Below are 13,235 nucleotides of genomic sequence, written 5' to 3'. Positions count from 1 at the left end.
AGCAACCCGTTCTCGCAAATTTAATAAGTCAATATTGACTTATTAAATATGTGCATAGGTGACATACTTAACATAATAGATACCCTTAAAAAGATTCATAGAAAACACCGACCTTACCTAACCTTGTTAGTATCTTAAGATAAGCATCTTATTACTTCGTAATTACAATTATTACCTAACCTATAATAGGTATAGGTTAAGTAATAATTGTAATTACGAAGCAATAAGATGCTTATCTTAAGATACTAACAAGGTTAGGTAAGGTCGGTGTTTTCTATGAATCTTTTTAGGGGTATCTATTATGTTTAGTATATCACCTATGCACGTAGTTAATAAGTCAATATTGACTTTACGAATTTGCGAGAACGGGTTGCGGGACCAACAGAATGTGAGTGTGAAGAAAATGTTAAATGAAAGGGCATTTCAGAACAATTGGAGGGGGGTACCAGCCTTTACCACATGGGTCAAAGACTTGCAAATCTTTACAAGTGGGACCCACCATAGAGGTAAGGATGGAATGACACAAGACATTGCTAACACAAATCAAAAGGGAGGTTTCAATTTATGATTGTTTGTAATAGAGAAAACCTAAGAAAAAAAAAGGAAGGCAATGGAAGGGAACAGGAGCAACAGCCAAATCCTGACAAATGCATAAATGAGGATGTTGCAGACCTTGCGAGGTAGCAAAGGCAGTAATGATCCCGAAGATCCTGTAGTGACAAGATGTCTGTTTCAACGTACAAACTCTGGATAGGTGATGAATGAAAGGCACCAGAGCCGAGGCAAAACCTAATTAAAGGTTGTGTAGAGTGACATTATGTACATAGAGAAACCAGACTCAAAATAAAGTTTTTTTAATGATGAAATATATTACCAGATGTGTATAGCTTATACGCTTCTTGAAGTGTGTGAGAAAACTGAAAGGTAGAAGATAATTACAAAATACAGACAAGACAAAATTGTGCACTTCTAATAAAATGGCTAAATTGTATCTAACGAATGTGTATTAAACTATACAGTAATGTTGTGCTGCTAAAGAACACCTATTTAGAGGATTTGTATACCCCCCTCCTCTCACATAGGCCAGTAGGTTCCACGAGTAACCTATGCTAAATGAGCATAGGTTTGCTTTAATGATAAATGATTTTCTTCCCATCTTGTCAAAATTTTTAAAAATATACAGTATATTTTTTGTATTACAATGAAGGATATTAAAACTGTATTTTGTTTTGCCCAAATATTGTACAATTTAAATATATTAGGAACTTTACTCTTTCAACTCATTACAATCTGCAATTGTCACCATCTTGGAAGGTTTTCCAGAACGAGATCCAAATCCTTCTACTGTTTTCACAACATCCATTCCCTCTACAACTTTTCCAAATACAACATGTGCACCATCTAACCAAGGGCAAGCTACAGTAGTCAAGAAGAACTGTGATCCATTTGTGTTTGGCCCAGCATTGGCCATAGACAAGATGCCTGGCTCTGTGTGCTTCAGCTGAAAGTTTTCATCTCTGAAATACAAATGGCCCATATTACACTTTTTATATATATATAAAAGTCATGAAAGTGAAAATATTAAGACTATGTTAGTGAAAGGAATGTGTTGTTATCAGTCTTCTGGAGATTGCAGATTAAGAGTATTGTATTACTATATTTTACTTATAAAATATGGTTACAGTAACAGGAGGCAACATTTCTGGAAACCCTCAAAGCCTACAGTTTTAGATTAAAGTAAGTAATTATCAAAAGAAGGCACAAAGCTGGGAAGGCTATGTAGCACCATCAAATGTGCAGGATAATCATAGGGCGCTAAATATCACTAAGGATGCCAACACGAGAACAAAAATGCATAAGGCGAACGATATCAAAAGTATCCGATTCACCAAGAATTCTATTGAGGGACAAGTGACCGCGAGGGACGGTCGGGAAACAAGAGACACATACGTCCTGGAAGTCAGGACATTCAACGAGGATATGCATGACTGTAAGAGGAAGAATGCAGTTTATACGAGGAGCAGAGCGGCACTTCATTAAGTGCCTGTGAATTACACATGTATGGCCAATACGTAATCTCGCCAGAGCCGTTTCCCACCACCGGTTAGGGAAGTGGTGGTAGGGAAACCCAGCAAAACTCCAATATCTTAAATCTACTGGATATAGGAAACAGCCAATGTTGAATCTTGAATTTGATCGCAGTGCTTTAAATTGAGGATGGCTTCCTCAAATTTGTAGTGTATACACACGTGGGAGAAGGTAAGGGTGGGCATCACCGCAATTGAGGCAGAGAGCCTGGGAAGAAGAGCACTCTATTTAGAATGACCCGAGTCTCCAACCATGGGGCATAGACACTGCCACTTGTGCATTTGAGGGCACCATGCCCAAATATCCAGCACTTATTGCAAAGTCTATGAGAGGGAATGTATTCCTCAATGGAGTATCTGGTACCAGCAAGAATTATAGAAGGCAGAAGGGTCCTGCTATCAAAAGTTATCTTCACAACTTGATGAGGCTGATAACGACCACGAGGAGGGTCAAGTGAACTATAAACATTTGTACTATATACTGAAATTGCTGCAACTTTAATTGCATAATAAGCACTGTCTCTTTTGAGCTTTAAATTGACCAATTAACCTAGCCGTACACTCCTCTCACAACCAATGCTGTTAATTGTTTGCAATTGTGTTGCTGGCTGCTGTTGTGTTGGCTTCTGCTGCTGCTTTGGCAGTCTTAATGTCGTTGCCACCAGTTGTGATACCTAGGATGTTCTCCTAGGTAAACTGTTTATACACAACTTCGTCCAATTTCATATTTGTAGCACTTTTTATTTTCCTTTCAACCGAGGCTCGACTATCATTTGCAGTAAGGAACTCCATAATATCTGTATTTTTATTTGATATCACACAAGATACTCTTTGAATTCCATCTGCCATGTGTTGCTCTATTCACTTATTTTGTCCAGGTCATCTCATGTGTGTAATTACAGGATGAGAGCTATGCGTGTGGTGTCCTGCCTACTCAGCACTCTTTGTTATATAATGCTTTGAAATTACTGATGGTTTTGGCCCTCACTGCCTTCTCACCTAACTTGTTCCAACCGTCTACCACTCTGTTTACAAAAGTGAATTTTCTTATATTTCTCCGGCAGCTTTGTTTCGGTAGTTTAAAGCTATGACCTCTTGTTCTTGAAGTTCCGGGCCTCAGGAATTTTTCCCCTATCAATTTTATCGATTTCTGTTACTATTTTGTATGTAGTGATCATATTGCCTCTTTTTCATCTATCTTCTAGTTTTTGCATATTTAATGCCTCTAACCTCTCCTCGAGAACAGTTTTAATATACATTTTGTTGAATTAAACATTGTTACATCATCCTCATCACTTGTATTACTGTATCAGATAATTTCTCCAGCCATCTTTTAAACTGACCATGTGCTTCACCACTTCCCTATATACTGTACCTGCATTAATGAGAAAATTAATATAATATGAGAGCAGTCTACTTACCCAAATTTGGAGCCATAAATAGATTTGCCACCTGTACCATTGCCTTTGGTAAAGTCACCACCCTGGCACATAAAGTTGGGGATAATTCGATGAAATGCAGAGCCCTTAAATCCAAAACCCTGTTCTTCAGTACATAGCTGGCGAAAATTTTCTGCAGTTTTAGGTACAACATCTGAACGAAGCTGGAAAAGGAAAGAAAAAAAAGTGTTAAATTTAATAACGTTCTTTTCTGGTTGGTACCCAGTGGCTCCGCTTAAGCACTGGTACCATCATGACCTTGGCTAACCACACCAAGCTTCTGAAGTTCATCTGTCACTTATCGGAAACCTGGAAAGTTTGTGAATCAAAGATTGCCCCAAAACCATGGGCAAGACAAAACAAGCAACTGCTTGATGGAAGTTAGGCACCACACAAAGCAAACAGTCATGGCTGTGGGGTCAAAAGTACCCCAAGATGCAGGCGACGAGTCACAATAACGTGGCTAAAGTATGTTGACCAGACCACACACTAGAAGGTGAAGACTTGAGAATGGTCCAGGATGGACCGAAACGTCATCGTCCCTTCACCTTCTAGTGTGTGGTCTGGTCTATCCCAAGATGCTCCTGATCACCACCAGGAGGCAGATCAGATCACCAGGGGTCTCAACCATAATCCCCCCGCCCCTCCCCTCCATCTGGAATCACTCTTGCCGAACTCCCCAAAACACGGCAGTGAAGAAATTAATGGTGGGGATGGTAAACTACTGGGAGTCCAATAGAAAAGGCCATTACACTACATTCACTGTTTAATTACTACAGCTCTGCAGCTTCCTGAACTTACTCAACAGCACCTCAGAATGGAAGGTCACCCATTCAGAGTTGGAAAGGACAGATGGGGGTGGTTATCTTATCTTGAGGTTATCTTGAGATGATTTCAGGGCTTTAGTGTCCCCACGGCCCGGTCCTCGACCAGGCCTCCACCCCCAGGAAGCAGCCCGTGACAGCTGACTAACACCCAGGTACCTATTTACTGCTAGGTAACAGGGGCATTCAGGGTGAAAGAAACTTTGCCCATTTGTTTCTGCCTCGTGCGGGAATCGAACCCGCGCCACAGAATTACGAGTCCTGCGCGCTATCCACCAGGCTACGAACAGCAGAAAAGCAACAGGACAGAGCAGCACAGCAACACCAAAATGGAGCAAGCAGCAAGGCCGAGAAGCAACCCAGAGACAAGCACCCAGGTAAAGTACCAAAAGCACTGAGTATGGAAAAGCATGGAAAAAACCTAGAATGCAAATAAAAATAAATGTTTTCTTAAAATTTGATGCACAACAAAAAAGCAAGGACAGACTGCCAGCTGACCAAGGAAAACTAACCATCTGAAGACAGTGACTAAATTCCCAGCCTCAACACTCGGGAGGGGGGGGGGGGGATTAAGTAGCCAGAAAGGTACAAGACTAGATCAAAAGTGGCAGAAACCCAGTGCTGGGTGAATAGAGAAACAACTACTGTACTTGAACCTTACCTAGCAGTGAGGACACTAACAGACTACCTCACTCAAAAACCATATTAGTGGGCCAAAACTGTGGCACGAGACGACTAGCACGGTACTAAAGCTACAACCCAACCAGTACACAGCCTCGATGGCTAATATCATTTTAACATAAAAAGAACCAAGTTCAGCAGGTGCCGGAGAAGTGGCACCTGCTGAACAAAGCCATACAGCTAACCTGACCCCAGGTCAAAATGACCTGGAAACTCCAGGCATACTGCCAGAAACAGCCGAGCTCTGGTAATGGCTGGCAAGCAATGCAGATATTATAAGAAAGTCGCGGAAGGATAGGTTCTGCCAAGCCAACAGAGAAGAGGCGGCAGCCTTCAGTCTTCAACATGACAAATACCATAACAGCTAAAGATAGTGAAGACACCTGATGAAGGGTTAGAAATTGCTGAAAACACATGCCATACCACCTAATATTGCTGCCTTGAAGAAAGACAAATATGGGATACCAAGTGATGGGAAAGCAACTCTTAAAAACTTTGTATTTGTAGATCGGTGGAGATCTATCGACCCCACATATGTTACTGTAGCCTCTGTTTACCAAACAGTAAAATGGGTACCTGGCTATTAAACAATTTGGCGGTCGTATTCCTGGGAAAAAAAATTGGGTTTAAGGACCTGCATGAAACACTATGCGTGCTAGTGGCTTCACAAGAATATAAGAACTCATATATATGATTTTGCCCGAAACGCTGTGTGTATTAGTGGCTTTAGGTATTGTATGTACTAGCTCTATCTATAAATCCAACATTATGTTTGTAACTCATCTTCTATATATGTACTTTTACCTGAATAAACATTTTGATTTGATATAAATAAAATAAAAAAGGTACATATTTTGTACGAAATGTAGACATTTATGGGTAGGGTCCACCTGGTGTACGAAGCGTCGTGACCACCCCCAGTCTGCCCCTGCCACTCCCATACTCGCCTAACTTAACCACAAAATACTAAATAAAGACGCTCGTTTAGTATACGGCTAATTGATATAGTACACGTGAGCTGGGCAACATTATATATAGGCACCGAGAGGTTTGACTATAGGCTAACTTGTTATATCTCACCTCCATCACTATACGGCCCAAAGGTTCACCGTTGGCCTCCACGTCAAAATACACTTTAGGCAACGTCGACTGACACCTGGCAGATATTCCTGCAGCTGCTGCAGCAGAAAATGCGAAGCCTGTGCCTAAAAGGCGAGCAACTGACGAGGAAAACATGGTGAAGGTGAGAGACGGCAGACGCGAGCTCCTCCACACGCCGGCTCGTATGAGGGGCCTGGCGGCTCAGTGGACAGCGTTCGGCCTTTATAATCCTAAGGGTTGATTGTTCAATAAATCCCTGAACTATATGTTTGACCGATCTCTAACCCTGTCCATGGAGGACAGAAGAAAATGTATATATATGCTGGTTAGCATTGTAAATGTGTGGCCACGTCTGTGGTAGAACAAATAATAAATTAAAAAAATTCTTAAGGGTCCGGGTTCGATCCCCGGCGGAGACGGAAACAAATAGGCAGCGTTTCTGTCACCCTGATGACCCTGTTCACCTAGCAGTAAATAGGTACCCCAGGAGTTAGCTGCTACAGTTGATCAGCTGATTGGCAGTTGAGAGGAGGGCCCAAAGAGCCGAAGCTCAACCCCACGCAAGCACAACTAGGCGAGTACCTTGGGTTGTTGTTGTTTAAGATTCAGCTACTGAAATTGAAATTTAAACTGAAATTGAAATGTTTATTGAGGTAAAATACACACAAAGGGATGAGGTAGCTCAAGCATTCAGCTCCTGGGAACAAAAAGTTGCAAGTAGCACGGGCTATGGTGAGCCCGTATTGGACTTACCTGGCACAGGAGCGGGGCTGTGACTGTACCTCGGGTTGTAGTGGGTGTTATATAACTGGTGTGGGGTGTTGATGGATGTTTCCCATGCTAAGTTTCATGCCCGAAACGTTGTGCGTATTAGTGACTTTAGGCATAGTATAATATACTTGCTCTCTAGAAATCTAACATTCTCATTGTAGCCCATTTTGTGTGTATGTACCTTTCCCCAAATGAACATTATCATTATCATTATAGAGGACAGGAAGCCTGCGGCTTGTTGAAGGTCCCCCTTCACAATTCATTTTACAAGAGTTCCAAATGAATCAGACCGTGATATGTCGTAGGAACATCGTAGGAACGTGGAACCAATTACCGCGTAACATGATAGAAGTAGGAGCCCTCGATTGTTTCAAGCGTAGGTTAGACATATATATATATATATATATATATATATATGAACGAGATTGGATATAAAAAGGAGCTGCCTCGTATGGGCCAATAGGCGTTCTGCAATTACCTTCATTCTTATGAGTCTGCCTCCACCATATCACTTCCTAGTGCATTCCATTTCTTAACCACTCTGACACTGGAAAAATTCTTCCTAATGCCTCTGTGGTTCATTTGAGTACTAAATTTTCACCCCCCCCCCCTTTCCCCTTTGTTCATGTTCCACTCATGGCCCATGATAAATAGTTTGTCTTTATAAGCAGAGAGCTGTTTGGTGCCTGTTCGAACCTAGACATAAGAAAACATAAGAATAAAGGTAACTGCAGAAGGTCTATTAGGCCATAGGAGGCAGCTCCTATTTATATATCCACCCTAATCTCATCATACAGTATACTGTATATGTCTAACCTACGCTTGAAACAATCAAGGGATCCTACTTCTATTATGTTGTATGATACAGTATTTGGTTCCACAAATCAACAACACTAACCTTGTTAATAAAATGAGAGCAAATTGGCTAAACATGAACGGCCATGTGTAAAATCATGTTAAGACACAAAATACATGTAGACACCTAGACCTACCTGCAAGAGCAGTCCCTCATGAGATGACCCAGCTGGTGGGAGGTCCGATGACTCGAACAGGAACCCCTACTTGGTTTCTTTGCACGTGTAATGTCTGAAAATGTGGCAAGAGATTGGGGGCAACCCCCAGTGTCCACAGTGTCGAGAGGCGCTCCATCACCACAAGGCAAAACCCTCGAAGGGGTTGGGAGTACGTCTACTTCCTAACAGCAGACCCAAAGCCCTAGGCCATAAACCTGAATACATACTTTAATATGATAGTACAGGCAATAATTTATAACAAATAATATTGCTTTATATTATTTTAAACATGACAATGCTAGTTGCTGCCATCTGATGCTTGTTTGTCTCTTATTCAAATGTGTTTCAGACCAGTCAAAATCTCATACTAGTCAGTTTTTACTCATTTATCATAAAACTGGATGAATTTATTATGAATTAAAGTGTTTACATGTTGACAAGAACAGGCAAGTGTCTGCCATCCACATTATCCATGCTTGGCTTTGCACCTAGAATGTATTTGTTTACCATTAAAGTTGTCTTTAATTATATTAAATTCGTAGCTAGTTGTAGCCAGCTTGCAGTACAGATCATTCTATCAACCACAAAGAAATTTCTGGTATGGGAAGGTAATTTCAGTCAGTCATGTTGCACTTAGATGCCAATGGTCTCTTCGGCATGTGCAAGTTGTTAATAAACAAAACATTTAATGACTGAAATTTGCAGGTTGTACACAAATTTCAATTGGGAACACAATACCAAAAAGATATACAAGACACTTGTTCAAGTTAATATTATGACATGCTTTATTTTGCTTCAAAATGATGGTATACAACAAGTGGAAAAATCACACTCCTTTAAAATAAAGTATTAAAAGAATTAACATTTTAACAACAATACAAATAGATTAATTTAAAGGAAAAAGAACTACTCTTTGTTTCAATAAATATTTATTCTTAAAACACAAATCCCTCCTCATTCTTTCAATTTGAAGCTTAATAGATAGTAGAGCGAGCCGAGTTGGTGTGGGTGAAGCAACGCGGAAGACGGGCGGTGGTGTAGGCAGCAGTGGTTTTGTTGACCTTAAGGTTATTCCATCTGCTGCCCACACGCCTACGTCCAACCAGTCACCGCTGAGTGATGGTTAGGGAGCAGGAAGGAGGCAAGGCGAGATGCTGCCAGCTATAGCCATTTGTTGGCCAGAAGTGGTAACACCCCGTCTGTAACAACAGGCCAAGGAGGGGCCGGGGTCCTTCAGGGGGGAGACTGGGGCCTTGGCCCCCCCATGCCACTGCTGCCCTGGGGCCTAAACCGCCATGCCCCCCCAGGGCCAGGGGACGACCCAGGGCGGGCAAGGCGGGAGGCATGACTAAAAGCTATAAACAGGGCAAAGTGGCAGGTAGGGTGGCACTGTGGTTTCCTCCCCCGCCCGCTGCTGCCGCGTGCAACAGATCGGCCACTTCAAAAATAAAGTCAAGTTATACTTTGGTACATACGGGGTTCTCAATTTCTTTAAACCTTAGTACAAGTCTTTTTGAATACACATCATTGATAATTACTTGTCAACACATTCTTTCAAGTCCATAAAAGTAATGATAATGAATAAAAATAATACCTTACTGGTTCTGTACATACTACAAACAATAGACAAAATGCAACCTGAAGTTAATAGAATATAACAACAAGTGTACAAACGATTGGAAGGTAAAGGCTCTTTTCAAGGGCTGTGTGTAATTATGCTAGTCTCTACTAATTATACAAGCAGCCCAACAAACATGGCAGAACCTGCAAGCAGAAGCACACGTGCCATGCGTACGTCTTATCGTACCTTACATGGCTGGGAATTGAGCTAAGTCTACGCTACAGGCAAAGTTTCATTATGAATCACTCTGCCTGCTCTGCTCAGCTGTCATCTATGGGTTTTCTCTCCCTGACCAGCTGATCCGTGTTAATCTGCCGCAATGGCCAGGTTCAGACCAGCCCAAAACAGAATGGGCTTGTCTAGTAAGAAACACCTGATGGCACAAGAGACTAGAATTTGCACACAGCCCTTTTGCTAGGGTGCGCCAAGCTTTTGGAACGTCATTGTCCATGGTCTGTTCGTTTACTCTTTGCATGTGCCCACTCACTACCTTCTCTCCACTGGAAACCCATGGAGGTTTTACCAGCCTTCTCCACACCCATACACCTAATAGTTATTATTACAGACACATATATACAAGTAACATGAGCAGTGGGCAACTGGGTTCACCCACACCCATACTGACTAGTGCTTCCGTCTACAATCACCATCATTCAACAATCACCACCATCACTCATTATCAGTAATCAACATACCATCATTGAGGACAGTATTGGACACGTTTGCAGGCACACCCTTGTGCCCAGGTTGCATTGAACACACGTCACATACAAGCATGATTATCAGTAAATGGCTAGTGATACTCAAAAATACCGGTCTAGGCTCACTTTCGCATAAGCCACAAGAGTCTTAAGTCTCGGCTAACTTTGAATTGCACTTTTCGAGGCAAGAGTAGATACTTCAGAGCCTATAGCCTGTAGCACCTCACCTATTAACTTGTGTGTCACTTGGTGGGTATTGTCAGTGCCTGATTTGGCCTTTCACCAGATACGAAAAACAGGCTACCTTAAGAGACATGTAAAAACGTATTTGCTACCACCAACGTATCACAAGCACTTATGCCCATCCAAGGGATTGACACAGTTTCAAACGTACAGCAGCAATTCATACTGAGAAATCTGAATTATCCAGATTTTATTAACAGATCAGTGGTTGAAATGCACTGTAGTATTTATTTCCTATGTCACTGCAGATAATCTACTTTGCAATTGTTTCTTCTGTTGTTCTATTGATATTCAGTCTTGCTCATGCATTTTTCACACTTTGGACGCCATAGGACTTGCTGCATTTGGCTGCGGCATCACAGTTGGTTTCAGTGCTTTACATTCTTTGGGTCCAAATGCATAAAACATAGGAGGTGCATAAAGTTTTGGTAGCAAACACTCCTTTCTTCTTAAACCTCCAGGAAACTTTGCAGGCCTATACATTATGAATATCTCCTCTCATGATCAACTACAGAATATCACACACTAAAGATGAACGTTAGACCACATAATGTTTATATATGTGTAATATACAAAAGCCACCAACACAAAACATCCTAACAATCACCTGCAAGGCAAGCAAACTTTCCCGCAAAGGCAAGAAAAATAGGCTGGAGCAGTACTTCGTTAGGTGTGGAGCGTGCCAGCTTATGATGTTCATCAGCAAACACATCAATATCAGCTCCTAGTTACGTATGTGTAACATCGGCTGAGTGTGGCTTTGCAACACATCCACACACGTGAATTGGGGCTTAAGGAGCACCTTTACGACCAGTGAGCACTAGGCTCGTCGGCAGCGTTGGTAATGAGCACGGGACGAGGGTAGGGACAGCCATTTTGGCAGAACTGTAACAGTCATAGGGAACTAGTCACGGCATTGGACTAATTCATCTGCCCCTTCCGGGTGTGTAAGACTGGGTTAACAGACACTGTACGCAACTCAAGAATGGAAAAGGCGTACATTACATAAATTGGAACTACATATCTGAAAGTTTCAAGGCCCTTTGGCATCAGAACATCACCTAATTAGGCTATTTGCAAATAGCTAAAGCTGTCCCAAAAAGGATAGCTTGGCTTGGAAGTAATGTCAAGGCTCACACAATCTTTGGAAAGGGAATAAAAAAAAAATAAAGGGACAAATAAAAGCACAGAGCCTTTATTTCTTGGGGCACTGAATATGGGTTTGTAGATGCAAATATGATTGCCTTGTTTACAGAATTGGTTATAATGTCCATGTAAGGGTGATGAAGTGATAACCTCAGCCAACAGCCCCTTACTGGAGAAGGAGCCCCTTACTGAAGAAGGGAATATGCTGTCACTTCACTTTGTGTACACTCTCAGCCAGCTGGGCATAGCTCAACGTTACACCAAGTTGTATTCCTTTAGATTTAGCTGCAGGATCGTATCTTTGACAGCAGCGAAGACGAACCTTATGTTCTCAGTGTCTGTAGGAGAGAAAGCAAAATGTGAAACAATTTAAATTGTTTGTGCATGCATGCATGCATGGATGGATGGATGGATGTATGTATGTATGTAATTACCTGAGTGGATGAGAGCTACACTTGTGGTGTCCCATCTTCCCAACACACTGTCATATAATGTACATCATATAACGTGTGTGAGAAACATGTTAACATGCGTGTGTACACATATGTATCAGCATTTGTGCTTACATAACTGCACATACAGAAAAACATAATACATCGCTCTTGAACCCTGCTGCCTCATGACTATTGTATCTGGTGATCTGGTGTTAACAAAGATTTGGTATATTTGTGTGTGTATATGTGCGATTACCTAAATGTATTTAAAGGATGGGTGGATCTCTCCCGCTTGCATACATATGATAAGGCTGCAGTCTGTAGTACTGGCCTCACATAGGTGGTGTGCAATATCCAAATGACTATACATTTAGGTTCCTGAATATATTAATTTAAGAGAAACTACACTGACAGCTCGGATAGAAAGGCTTAACAAAAGATTGGAAAAGTGCAAAGAGGAAAAAAAAAGTAACGTATGCACACAAATTGTAAGAGAAAAATAATGATAAAGGTATGTTTGGAAATAAAAACTGAAATGAGCAACAAGAAACAGGCATTAAACAAGAGTGGCAGTCAAAACACTAGAAAAAATAAATAAAACCAAATGGGTAAAATACCTGGAGATAAATGATACGATAACTGACAGCATGGCATTCGAACAAGAACGCTGTAACAAATCCTGTTACAGCTTTAAAAAAAATTCATTTTTTTTTATCATAAGCCCACAGAGATTTTACAGTAAGAGAGATAGTTGGGGTTGGGTTGACTTGTGTTATCTGAAGAACAAAAAAAATTGCTTTTGACAGACTCCCTACAAGAGGTTTTGAAAACAGGAACATGTCGATACATTACCCGCAGTAACCTCGGGGTAATGTACCAAACTGTAACATTGTTACTAGTGGTGTACAACAAGGTTTGTTCTTCCACTAGCACTGTTCATCATAGAAATGATCTACCAGGAGGAATGCAGCATTATGTTTGCTGATGATGTTAAACTATTAGAAAAGAATAAAAACTTAAACAATTGTTATGCCTTTCAAGATGGCCCAGACAAAATAGATGCATAGTGCAGCATTTGGCTGATGGAATTTAATGTGAATAAATGCCATGTTATGGAACGTGGAATATGATAAAATAGGCCACATACAACATTCAAAATTATGTGAAAAAGCTT

General features: G+C 41.2%; 2 protein-coding genes across 8 annotated transcripts in view; both read right to left on the bottom strand.

Moving 5' to 3' along the window:
- Window positions 1-1,222: 1,222 nt before the first annotated feature.
- On the bottom strand, window positions 1,223-6,348 carry LOC123765482 (peptidyl-prolyl cis-trans isomerase). The gene is made up of 3 exons (XM_045754096.2): window positions 6,112-6,348; window positions 3,509-3,690; window positions 1,223-1,517 (listed from the first exon to the last, which is right to left on the bottom strand). The coding sequence occupies exons 1-3, from the start codon at window positions 6,265-6,267 to the stop codon at window positions 1,268-1,270; spliced, it is 588 nt and encodes a 195-aa protein (XP_045610052.1). The 5' UTR covers window positions 6,268-6,348; the 3' UTR covers window positions 1,223-1,267.
- Window positions 6,349-8,828: 2,480 nt separating this feature from the next.
- The window catches only part of Galphaq (G protein alpha q subunit), a 65,991-nt gene continuing 61,584 nt past the window's right edge, over window positions 8,829-13,235 (bottom strand). For all 7 annotated transcript variants that reach the window (XM_069333964.1, XM_069333961.1, XM_045754103.2 and 4 more), the window contains one exon: window positions 8,829-11,965. In XM_069333964.1, the coding sequence (XP_069190065.1) occupies window positions 11,883-11,965 (83 nt within the window). In that variant the 3' untranslated portion in view covers window positions 8,829-11,882. The remainder of the gene's footprint in view (window positions 11,966-13,235) is intronic.

Source organism: Procambarus clarkii, chromosome 30 (assembly GCF_040958095.1).
Source record: "Procambarus clarkii isolate CNS0578487 chromosome 30, FALCON_Pclarkii_2.0, whole genome shotgun sequence".
Lineage (NCBI taxonomy): Eukaryota > Metazoa > Arthropoda > Malacostraca > Decapoda > Cambaridae > Procambarus > Procambarus clarkii.
Note: the sequence above shows the minus strand (reverse complement) of the source record. Positions and strands in the feature narration are given on the sequence as shown.

Bases quoted from the DNA above. Each gene is read 5' to 3' on its own strand.
- LOC123765482 (XM_045754096.2), bottom strand. From the start codon at position 6,267: ATGTTTTCCTCGTCAGTTGCTCGCCTTTTAGGCACAGGCTTCGCATTT. The intron at 3,691-6,111 runs GTGAGATATAAC...TTCCTTTTCCAG, and splicing joins TGGGCCGTATAGTGATGGAG to CTTCGTTCAGATGTTGTACC. The intron at 1,518-3,508 runs GTAAGTAGACTG...TTTGTATTTCAG, and splicing joins ATTTATGGCTCCAAATTTGG to AGATGAAAACTTTCAGCTGA.